General features: G+C 43.0%; 1 protein-coding gene across 1 annotated transcript in view; it reads left to right on the forward strand.

Moving 5' to 3' along the window:
- Positions 1–9: 9 nt before the first annotated feature.
- QSER1 (glutamine and serine rich 1) overlaps positions 10–12737 on the forward strand; it is a 40309-nt gene continuing 27581 nt past the window's right edge. Inside the window, exon 1 of the mRNA XM_081927194.1 lies at positions 10–161. Coding sequence (XP_081783320.1) covers positions 34–161 — 128 coding nt within the window. The 5' untranslated portion in view covers positions 10–33. The remainder of the gene's footprint in view (positions 162–12737) is intronic.

Consider the following 12737-nt stretch of genomic DNA (forward strand, 5'->3'; position numbering starts at 1 on the left):
CGGAGCCGCGGCGTCCCCTCCTTTCCCGCTCGGATGATGGACAGGAACTACCCGGCGACCCCCAGCTACCCCGACCCGCTGGCATCGGTCGCCGCCGCCGCGTCCTCGCCGCCGCCCTCCGCCTGGGCCTACGAGCGGGGCGCCAGCAGCCTCAAGGCCAGGTAAGGAGGGTCCGCTCTGCAGCCGGCGGCTCGTCTGCTGCGGGGGCTGCGCCAGGAAAGGCCGGGGATTGGGACGAGGCCTCCGGTGCCCCTCGCGCCCGCGGGGCGTGCCCGCCGCTCCTCGAAGCGGCGGAGGCGCTTGGGGAGGCTTCCCTCCTCCTGAAAGGAGAAAGCGGCGGCGGGCAGCCCTTCTTCGGCGCTGCGGGGGCCCAGGGCGCCGTTGGGGTTTGGAGGCGGGTGTCGCGAGGGGAAGGAGGCTGGGAGGGCGAGCAAATAAGGGGCAGTGAGAGCCGGTGGATGGCGAGGAAGGCGGCTCCGTGGTGTAGGAGAGGACCGGGGCGGGGGGCGCGAGGGTGATTCGGGGTTGCCATGCAATCCCCAAACCACGTTTCTCATTTTCTCTCTTCTATAAAATCACGCTTTCTGCAACTTGGAGCGTTTTTTCTTCCTTCCCCTCGGCGTGGGAAGAGGGAAGCCACGCATTCCAAAATTAGTCCTCCTTTTCCCTTCACCCCCTCCCCCATTAAAGTGCATTTAAACTCCTAAGAAAGCGGGGAAAGTTGCCCTGCTTTTCGTCTCCGGCTCCCAAGGGGTGTGTGTGTGCGCGCGCGTGTTCACCAGGCATGTTGGAGTTCAAGAGTTCGTGTTTACTTTTTACGTTGCCTAGGGGAAGCCCATCTCATACTGTATCAACTTTTTGTGTGTGTCGTCTTTGAGATCTTTGGAGGAAAGTGGGGAAGGCTCCCCCACCCCCATATGTATACAGTCAATCCTAGTGGGCAGAGCGAGGCTTTAAAGGTGTGGCGCAATTTGTTAAACGGCACAGTTTACAGAGGGAAGGAGTGTGAAGAACAATACCGTGTGCTTTGGAGGTTGAAAGCGCAGAGTTGGCAATTGGGGATGGGCATTGCTAACTCTGGATGATCTCATCTTAAGCCGCCAGAGTGTTTTGGGTTCATCTCATGGCTTCCCAGCATCCTCGCATCATTTAGATTTTATTATGTTATCTATTGTTTTACTATAGATAAAGGCTTATGGATGTTCTGACTCTTTATGCTGAAACTTGCCCAAGACCATAAAATCCCCAGGGGTTTAACGGAGTAAAGCGTGGAATATTGAATGTGATCCTTTTATATTTCCTTTTGTATTGCTTTTTCATACATGCTGGCAAAGGTGCTTTTACCATGCTGTGAGTAAAGTAGCTTTCCCTACGATATATATGTAGGTTTAACTGTATATATTTAAGCAACTTGTGCTTCTTAAAACAAATGAGGGATTTTGCATGTTGAACCTGAAATCCGGTTGGGTGTTGGTATGGAACAGGTGGGACCTGCAACAAAATGTTGCAGTGGATCTCTGAGCTGGAACAACAATGGAAGAAATTTGTATCTCCACCAACCAATCTTAAATTATATTATCTTTCATATTTTGATGACTTTAACCAATTTTGATGCAGTAAGCGAATTTATAGACAGCTCTTTAACATTGATTGAGGAGCAGTCATCCAGGTGCCTCCCCCAATAATCCTTTAGCTTGTTTTAACTTAGATGTAGATGAAATCAAAATAGGTATGTGATGCTTTGGCCCATGAGGAGAACAAGGAAATCTTATTTGCTGGGAGTCAGACTTTGATAAGCTTGCAAGGCTTGATAATTCCCTGGCTTGCAAGTCAGCCCAAGCCTGCTCACCAGCAAACTAAGAGGAGAGTGGGAGAATGAGAACAGAGGAAGCTGGCTTACACCTAGTCAGGCCATTGGTCCACCTAGCTCAGTTTTGTCTACACTGATGGGCAGTGGCTCTCCTGGATTTCACACAGGCTTCTCTCCCAGTCATACCTGGAGATTAAACCTGGGACTTTCTGTGTCCAAAGCAGATGCTCTGCTATGAAACTACAGCATTTCCTCACAAGAGAATTTTCATTGTTGATGGCCAGGCTCAAAAGATCATGGAGATGGTAAAAGCTGATGAGTTAAAAGTTGGCAAGTGCTTTGTCATGTGCTGCATGGTTTTTCTCATCAGGGGCTCTCACTCACTCCCATAGCCAGGACCATGTAATAACTCTGCTTTAAGTCACTTGCCTGATGATAAAAGGTAAAGGTAAAGGGACCCCTGACTATTAGGTCCAGTCGTGGCCGACTCTGAGGTTGCGGCGCTCATCTTGCTTTACTGGCTGAGGAAGCCAGCGTACAGCTTCCGGGTCATGTGGCCAGCATGACGAAGCCGCTTCTGGCAAACCAGAGCAGTGCACGGAAACACCGTTTACTTTCCCGCCGGAGCGGTACCTATTTATCTACTTGCACTTTGACGTGCTTTCGAACTGCTAGGTTGGCAGGAGCAGGGACTGAGCAACGGGAGCTCACCCCATCGCAGGGATTCGAACCGCCGACCTTCTGATCGGCAAGCCCAAGAGGCTCAGTGGTTTAACCCACAGCGCCACCCACGTCCCATCCTGATGATAGGTAAGGGCAAATTGAGGGGGAAATATGTACAGATTTCTTGCTTCAAGGGCCCCAAAGCAGAACGGCAACTGAGCAGGGGTGTTAGGAGAGGGGCAGTACCTATGGTGGGGGACATGTTGTGTTCCTTCTGAGGAGGTTTGTCCACTTTTGATCCCTATCCTGCACTCAGCTCTCACCTGTGGCTCCCAGAAGCTGTCAGCAGGCGATAGCAGCCACACCAAGGAACAGCTTCGACTGGCCGGATAAACCAAGTGAGGGGTAGCTGATGGATCTCAAACCCTTTGTGAGTTAGGGGCTTTACTGCATGTGAAGACAGGCTCATGTGGATTGAGCAGATGAGACCAGTAGTGGGTCTAATGGTCAAGAAGTTGTTTTCTGCACATGCTGCATGTGAGTGGCAGATGGGGCCTGTCAGTCTCAGAAGGTAGCCCATCTTAGAGAAGGAAAACTCCGGTCCTAAACTTATGGTTACGGGATATTTTCAGGAGAATAAAAGGCTAAGGAGTAAAACCCAGCAAAAAAAACAACAACCCTGGAGTATTTGCCCTGCTTTCCTTTGGCGGACCACATCAGCAAGGCCGAGAATGGGTCTTGTCATCTGTGCAGCCCAAGACCTCCATACACATACAAGGCTTTTGCCCTGTGGAGGTCACATCAGTCCTGCTAACGCAGCAGTTTTACTTCGCCCCCAGAAGCACACTCCATTGTCTCTTGAGACAGATAGATGCCAACAAAGCTGTATTCATGTAGCCTACATTCCATAACATGAGGGCAATGCACAGATGCAGTCCCCTGTCCCCTTTTGAGGAGGATTTCACCTTTTGGGGAAGGAAATATTGAAGGTAATGTGTGTTTGCATATATTCTGGCTTGCTCATGGTCCTGTTTTGCCTTCAACAGTAAGCATGGGGCCAGCATCTTTGCAGTTATAGGGAGCAAGTGGGACACCACAAAAAATGTAGTATATTTTCGGCTCTTCAGAGAAGTGCTCCTGTTCAAAGAATCACCCAAGCTGGACCAAGTAGCACTATTCAGACCTCTAGGGAGGAAAGTCACCTTGCCCCTCATGTCTTCCCATGCTTGCTATATGGTGTTAAGGGAGCTCAGTTTTGGGGTTGATTGGTAGCTCCAACCCTAAGCATTTTACTGTCTTATGAAGGAGGCGAGTGGTTCTGGATAACATTCTTTTATTCCATCTGAATCCTGTACAGTCCAGTTCCATGCAATTCCATAACCTATAAGCAGCATGAGACTTGACCAATTCCTCCCCGCTTTTTCATTTCCCCCTTCGCCCCTAACATTCTATGTCTCTTCTGGTTTACTAATAAAGTGTGCCTAGCTTTTGCTTCCATTAGGCCCATTTTTCATTCTCTGGAATAAAGTGGCTGCAGTTCGTAAAAGAGAGTAGAGAAATCTAGGATTTCAGCATAGGTGTGATTGCCTGCATGCCTGCCTCCCACCCCTCAAAAAATAACATGTGACAACAAATATAGGAGTTCTTGCTTGTAGAGTTCAAAGTGAACCCAGAGGTTGCCTTTCCAGAGAGACAAGTTATTCTATATTTTATTTCCTCTATGTCCTCAGTGTTCTGTAGGTCAATGTAGTGATGTTAAATTCTCGAGAATATTCTTTTGACTCCTCAAACATCTTAAGAGGATAAGTCACCATCTTCGACTCCACTGGTAACAGAGCTTTCACTTCCACACTGATCATCTGCGAGATCATAAAACGACGTTGATGGTTGTGTAAAATTCAATGAGCTTGTTAGAAGCTATATTTTCTTCTCTTCTAGGAGTTTTAAGTTGTGAGCTACATATGTAAGCTTTCCTGCTCTGTCTATAGTAAGCCTATTCCTTTTTGCTGAATGAATAAGTCCATAAATACTGAAGCTATGTCATTTGTGGCATATTTAAAATGTCCACAGCCACTCTGCTAAGCTTTGAACCAAAGCATGGTCCCTTCCACCAAACCACTGTATCCACTTTTTCAACCGACTTCAATACGTATGACTTGCTAAAAAAAAATCTTCTTTAGCAGGATATACTGCCAGCTCTGCCAAAATATCTTGTGCATCATTTGGTGCACTTGCTGATATTTTGAGATCAATGCACTCGGTACCGTGAATTTGTTCATTTCATGATAAATGAACGCCATTATACTTTAAATCAAGGATATTTGCAGCAAAGTGAATTGGCTGCAATTTCTTTTCTTTCTTAACTGCCTCTTTCATCCATTTCTCTTCTTGCTTTATAAGGGGGCTCAAAGGCATCACTTTTTCAAAGTGATCTTCTAGTTCTTTAAATGACTCAACCAACCAACTTCAAACCACCTTGGTGTGTCCGATTCTAATAACATGATCCATTTCACTATTGGAGCAGTAAGGTCATATTTTATTCTTCCGTTAGAATGTGTACATGTTATAGGACAAGTCAAAAAATACAGTTGGCATGTTAAGGTTTGATACAAATAAATTCAGTAATATTACAGCTTATTATTTACTAGATTTTTTAAATGTGGGTGGTAAAACTGGTTCTTACTTTAGAATTTAGTTTGCGGAGAATATTCTCCAAGAGAATTTTCTAGCAGAGAATATTCTCAAGACTATTCTCATTCTCGAGAACATTCTCACCTAACATTACTAGTCGCATGACTGTCAGAATTCTTTTAATACAAGCACCTCCCCACTTACTTTGGGTTTACATTCCAACCCCCCCCCCATAAGTGAAGTCATGTAAGAGGGGAGCACTGTCTAAACACCTTTTAAATGCTCCCTCTGTCACACTCCAATCCAGATCAAAAATACTATATCAAAAATACCCGCAACTGGAATTGAAACTTTTTTTATACACACTGGAAGCCGCCCAAAGTGGCTGGGGAAACACAGTCAGATGGGTGGGGTACAAATAATAATAATAATAATAATAATAATAATAATAATAGTAATAATAAAGCTCTGGGGCCAGCTGCGAGTAGATTGTGCATAAGTGTGTGTGGGGGTGCCTGTATATACATTCATATGCTAACATGTAGCAAGGAAGTCCTGTAAGTACATACAAATCACTATTTTGGGGTAATCCTGTGTCATATTAAAACTGAGTTGACTACCTGAGCTCCTTATTAAGAGGGGGGAAAGTGTGACCTGCAACAAGATGTTATAAGATACTTTCCTGTCCTAATAGGATCGATCCATTTTATGGGCCGGTCATGCCCTCTTATAGCAAGTTGTTCCATTTGCCCCTACCCTGGTTTTTGCATTGCCCCTGGTTTTCCATTTTTTTCTTTTCCAGGTAAGAATCAACATTCATGGCTACTGAGTATGATTGTGTTTTTTTAAGCTGGGTTTTTTTTGTGGGGGCAGGGGGTGCACCTGTTAGGTATTGGTGACGTTTTATTATACTTTTTAAACCTTGGGAATTCAGCTAAGCATTCTTTTAAAAATAGAATAAACTAATATATTATTATTATTAGGGACGCGGGTGGCGCTGTGGGTTAAACCACAGAGCCTAGGGCTTGCCGATCAGAAGGTTGGCGGTTCGAATCCCCGCGACGGGGTGAGCTCCCGTTTCTCAGTCCCAGCTCCTGCCAACCTAGCTGTTTGAAAGCACGTCAAAGTGCAAGTAGATAAATAGGTACTGCTCCGGCAGGAAGTTAAACGGCGTTTCCGTGCACTGTTCTGGTTTCTCCAGAAGCAGCTTAGTTATGCTGGCCACATGACTTGGAAAAACTGTCTGCAGACAAACATCGGCTCCCTCGGCCAGTAAAGCAAGATGAGCGCCACAACTCCAGAGTCGTTCACAACTGGACGTAACTGTCAGGGGTCCTTTAACTTTACCTTTAAACTAATACTTAGAAGAACATGTCTTGCTGAAGGAGAACCAGCATTGCTTCTGCAAGGGTGATTCCTGTCTCATTGACCTATCAAGAGTTCTTTTGAAAATGTCAGCAAACCTATAGAAAACCTATAGAAAGAGGTGATCCAGGCAGCATTGTGTTCTTAGACTTTAAAAAATCTTTTAATGAAGTCTTTCACCAAAGACACCTGAGAAAGCTTAGCATTCATGGGCAGGTCCCATATTAGAAAGGGAGTGATGATGATAATGAGAAGCAGCTGTGATTTGGCTGCTGAGAGTAACTAGGAGATAATCAGATCTGGGTGGGGTTTTGGTTTTTTGCAAATCAGCTGTGGAAAATGTGCTTCAAGTTTAAAGCAGTTTGGCTTTCTTTAATCTAGATGATAGAGGTGTACATTATGAGAGCTGACAATTCAATGAAATACTGGTTTGTTTACACAGAAGACAATATTTACTTCCTGTGTATCCAAATATATCACATGTGGTGAACATTACTACCTATTGCGCCCTGAGATAATAGAGCATTTTAGTAGCTGCCTACTACTATTTGCATTGTACTATTCATGTACATAGGATTGGACTTAAGAGTCCTATCAGCAACACAAGATGTGGTCACAATTTGATACTTATGCTGATATTAAAATAACATCAAACCTCTGGGTGGACGCAGCAGGCACCATAAGCATTTCCTCAAAGCTCTGTGTGGCAGATACAGGTTCTGGTGCCACATTGAGGTTACCTGTGTGCTATTACTTGCCCTTAAAGAGTAAGACATCCTAAGGGCTGTGGAGACATCCTGGGAATTTTTTCCTTGGCTTTTTAGTGGTATTGATATTTACAGACAGAAATAGTTCTGCTGTACTTACTTAGCATAGAATCTAGATCTCGTAAGTACAATGCAAATTACCATTTGTGCAGTATGGTTGGGACTGCAAGACAAGTAAATGTTTGTTTTTTCTGTCACTCACTCTAGTTATGCTTTGCAGACAGAGATGTCTGTTTTAAAAAAAAGTACAGTGGGCGTCATTTATAGCTTTGCTTGGCAGATTTTGAAATCTAGTATCCAAAAGACAGAGAAAACAGACTTGATCATGCAAGATCTTGTGCATGGTGAGATTTGAAGTGCTGTTTCTTCATATGAACGACAATGGAGCAGAGTCAAATGTCACCAGAAATCTTGGTTTTGTTTGTTTTTTGAGCAAGCTAATACATCTGTTTGTTCTTTTTTAAAAAAAATGCTTTTGAATGCATGACTTGTAGAGATTCTGTCGTCTTAGTTCTCTTATTTACGTATGTTCTAGCAATTTCACATCCCATGTGAAGTTGAGAGGAGAAACTAAAATTGTAAATTAAAAATTATATATGCCTGCTGTGCATCATATAATAAACACATATGTGGAGAAGCTACAAAAGTCACTGTATGCATGGTTTTACCTTATTTCTAAACAAGAATTCCTCCTGTCAGTGGTCTCAGGCATTTACTACAGAGATTGGTGATTCTGGTGAATAAGGCAGCTAGATATTATTTCAGAGATTTTATTTAATGATTTATCTAACATGTTCCTTTCAGGGAACTCAGGGTCTCTTAAGTGGTTATTCTCACAACAATCCTTTGAGATATGCTAGTCTAAGGGATGGTTACTGGACTCAGCTAAAAAAGTGCCATTCAACCCCAGGCCCCTCTCGTCCAAGTTTGACACACTATTCAGAACACTACATTGGTGTTTTGTTTGTTGAGGTTTCTTTCCTGTGCCTTAGTAACATGCAAAATATTCGGCATGGACAGGGTTGCCTGAACTCAGAGGTGAATAGGGACCGAGTTGCAGGAAATAGGGAGCTGAGAAAATCAAGATCGTCCGACTACTTCATGAAACGCGTGTCAGATTGCTAGGCTCTTGGACACTTTGTAAATATATTTAAGGGCCTATGGCCTTTTTGCTTTTGTAGCTTTCAGATTGTTACAGAATAAATCATGGCATTTCCCGATGGATTTTGCCAACTTAATTTTTGCAAGACTAGAGACAACAGGTCTAATATGAATTAAGTTTGGCGCTGTCATTGTTCCCATTGTCTGTGTGCAATAGCCCATAATGATAGTGGGGTCATCCAAAATTTGTACTTTGGGCAGATTGTAAGTGATGAAAACTAAGTGAACTTGCTCCAAATTATATAGTGCAAAATCTGCCAGAATGCCGTATCTTAGTACTTACCTAGCGGATGTGGAGAATATACGCACAGTTTCAGATGCAGCAGCATCATAAGACCCCTTTAGCTGGCATTTTGCTTAAAAACGTTTTTTTCTCTTGGCCATGTGTTGTTGTTTTTCTTAAAATTGTTCATTAACATAAGTGTACCATCAAAAGTGGTATCAGTTCTGTACTGGTTCTAGATTCTGTCTCTGCTTTTCCAATTTTCTTTTTTACTCTTTGTTAACCAGTTATAGATAGGCTTTCCAAACTTGCAATTCCTTTCCTTTTGCTGAATTTGTTTATTGTCTTGCAAAAACACCTGTACAGTATAGTATAATTGCACTGTTTTTAGATGCAGTAGAGTTGGACAAGATCTTGAAAACCACATTACAGTTAAGCACACTTTTGAAATTATCTGGCCATGCTTTGTTCTCTCTTTGTGTGTATATAGATATAGATATAGATATAGATATAGATATAGATATATTTTTGAAAAAGGTAATACAAACTGAGTTTGTATTGGTTTTCTGAGGTGGCCATAAATCATCTTTCACAGCATGTTTGTGAACTATTGGTTACCCTGTATTTTATTCCATCTTGGTGTACATAGGGACAACAGCAAGTTATTTGAGCCTAATATGCTGTATATTTTCCCAAAATGCATGACAGATAATAGTTAATTCATCCTACAAAGGTGATTAGGGTCCATTGATTTTTTTTTTAACATAGCATATATAGTTTGGCATGATACTGAGAGGGGGGTAAAGCCTGGCAGTAGCCCTGGGCCAGGCTTCCTCAATCCCAACCCTCCAGATGTTTTGAGACTACAATTCCCATCAGCCCTGACCACTGGTCCTGCTAGCTAGGGATCATGGGAGTTGTAGGCCAAAAACATCTGGAGGGCTGAGGTTGAGGAAGCCTGCCCTAGGCACTGGTTCTGGGGTGAGGCTTTGCCACCACCTCAGTGGTATTCTCAAATTTAGCACAGAAATATATATGCCGTTAGTAGCATATGTTCTATTCTCAGAATCCAAGCATTGCTGTGGGTAGAGCAGAAACAACCGTGTAGCAAAAATAAAAATAATGTACTCATTTCTTGATTCTGATCATTGTTTAGATGACATTGCCATCTTTAAAGAATAAGTCCATTCATTTCTCTTCCTGGAAATCAGTGTCTTCTGTAAATAAATCAAATGTGTGGGTTTTTTTTGCCAGGTATAGCCTGGACAAGCCTTTCTTTTGTTCTTTAAGATTCGTCTGCGACACCATCATTTCAATTGGTTGGTCATCAGCTTCTTAGTAGAATTTATCCTGTGGGCCTACCTTACCAAAAGGATTCTTCAGAAAAGCCGTTCCTGCCTTTTGTTACGTTAATTATTGGAGATATTGACAGAGCAACTGGCTGCAGATATTCATTTGCATGCCCAAGAGAGTCATATTTGCTATAGAGCAGGAATGGCTGGCTGTTTTTTTTAGTTCTGTATTGCTTTGTTACCACATGAGGGGGGGGGGTGTCACATGGCAAAGGTGCTCAAAATCCTATGACATAAAGGAACTGAAATTAATTAACTGAATAGAAAATGAATGGAAAATGAATTCCCAATTACCCCTCACCATTAATTTAATACTGCCTGCCTTCTCAGTTGCCTTTTAAAGAACACACACACAGTTAATGATGCTCATCAAGAGTGCTGCTTTTTAAATCTCACAGCCAGCTCCTGGAGGCAGTAGGAGAGAGCATCACCTTAGTTCCCCATGAGGCTGGTCCTTTAAAAGCCTCTCAGCACACTGCTGATTCTCTGCTGTACTAGGGACTGGGAAAAGGAGTGTGCACATGAAGTCATCCAGCTACCACTTCTGCCTGAGAGATCGAGTCTTATCCTTCATCAGTTCCATGAGTAGTGATGGCACTGAAAAAACCATTGCTATTGGGAGCAGATCAGAACATGCCAGAAATGGAAAGGAGCACTTTGATCTGTTTTCTTTTTAAGAGTTCTGGCAAAGCATTGGAACATACCAGAACGCTCCTTCCTGTTTCTGGAGTACTGTGAACTCAGCACCACCGAAGCCAATGTTCGGCAGAGCTAAATTTGTTTAGCAGGGTGGTGGGTCTTTAAAAAAGCTTGTCAGGACATATCAGGCACGTGGCCTGGTGGTACACTGTCACTGATACATACAATTTTTCATGGAATGATGATACAAATGTACTATACAGTTGTACCTCGGAAGTCGAACAGAATCCATTCTGGAAGTCCGTTCGACTTCCAAAATGTTCGACTTCCAAAGCATGGCTTCTGATTGGCTGCAGGAAGCTCCTGCAGCCAATCAGAAGCCTCATCGGACATTCAGCTTCCAACATAATGTTTGAAAACCGGAACACTCAATTCTAGTTTTCAATTGTTTGGGAGTTGGAACATTCAACTCCCAAGGCCTTTGGGCACCAAGGTACGATTGTATACTGTGTTAGCCTGGTTTCACATAACTAAAAACAATCTGGATGACGGTATGACTTGCCTTCAGTTGGACTGGGCTAATGGAATATCTGTAATAATACTTTCTATCCAGTCCCTTAGTTAGCCCCGATGCCTTTTTTTACAGGAGTTTTTCTCCCTCAGGCTGTTGAAAGGCAAGTAAACCTAACAACTGAGCTTTCTGTGTCTTTGTTACGTATCTTCCCTTCAGCACCAATACAATCAGCAAGTGATGCTAAACAAAAGGTTACTTTTTTTCTCTCCCTTAGTTGAAGCAAAATCCAAAGTTCGTTTTCTTAGAGAGAACTGGTATGATTTGGATTGCAGCTTTACTTAAATTAAAATTGAACTCTGGTTTAGATTGATAATAGTGCTTCTGTCACTCTTAACCAGAGTGTTAAATATTTTAGTTTGAGGGGGTATCCTCAAATCCATGTCAGTTTCAGAACATTTTTGTTCCTCAGATGCTCACTGACAATAACAAGCACATGTCTGGCGAGTGTTGGCAGATGGTACAAATTGTGAGTAGTGAAGCTGAGAAATGTTCTCTAATCCAGAATTAAATTGGAGGGGGGGGGGAGTCTTGCCTCCCTATGGACCCAGATGGGTGACATAAGCCCTTTGTTTTTCTTAGATGTGAATGGCTTCTGTTGCCATCAGTGTAAGAACAGGAAGTGCAGTCATACCTCTGGTTACATCCGCTTCATGTTACGTTCTTTCAGGTTACGTCCCGCGGCGACCCGAAAGTACCCGAAAGGAAAGGGTTACTTCCAGGTTTCGCCGCTCGCGCATGCGCAGATACACAAAATGACATGTGCATGCCCAGAAGCGCCGAATTGTGACCTGCACAGACGCGTCACTGCAGGTTGTGCTCTTTTCATGTTGCGAACGGGCAACCAGAGGTACCACTGTATAGGGGGCTTCTACATAAACTTTCTTCCTAATAGCAGCCCAACAATTCTCTCTCTCTCTCTCTCAAAAAAAAAAAAAAAAAAAGGAAAAGCCACTAGAGGCTTCATGCTGCAGAACTTTTGCTCTTTTTTTACTCTTGGTTTGCTCTGCAGGTTAATGCCTCTGTAGGCTTCCCCCCGCCACCACCTCTTGTATCATTTTTGTAACTGAACTATCAAATTCAGCAGATTCCTGACATGACAATGTAGATTTTTCTTAAGGGTGTGTCTGCTTTGGATTTCTTAGTTTTATTAGCTGATGTAAAGAGTGGGGATGTAAAAGAGATGGCTAATTTTTAAAAAGTTTTCAAAAATAATATCTTATTTAAATGTAGATTTACTTCCGTGATGCTTCTGCCACCTGCCTCTGCCTGGTTTTCAGATTCCTCTTCCCATTGCAGAGATCTCTGCCGCAGCACAAGCATTTGCTGAGGATTTTTAGTGACCACAGTTGAGAGGAAGATGCAGTCTCATTATTCTTATTTTTAAAGAGAAAGAACACAAGTTGAGATGCTGGTGCAATTCTGTTAGCTCTTTCTAGCAAAGTACATGTTATTTTAATAATAATGTGGTTTTGACCCTTCTGCTAACATTGGAGGTTCCCATAACATTCTCTTGTTTATTGTTAAACATTAGTTAGGCAGCACCTAAAGGAAG

The sequence above is a fragment of the Podarcis melisellensis genome (assembly GCF_964234715.1).
Source record: "Podarcis melisellensis genome assembly, chromosome: 1".
Lineage (NCBI taxonomy): Eukaryota > Metazoa > Chordata > Lepidosauria > Squamata > Lacertidae > Podarcis > Podarcis melisellensis.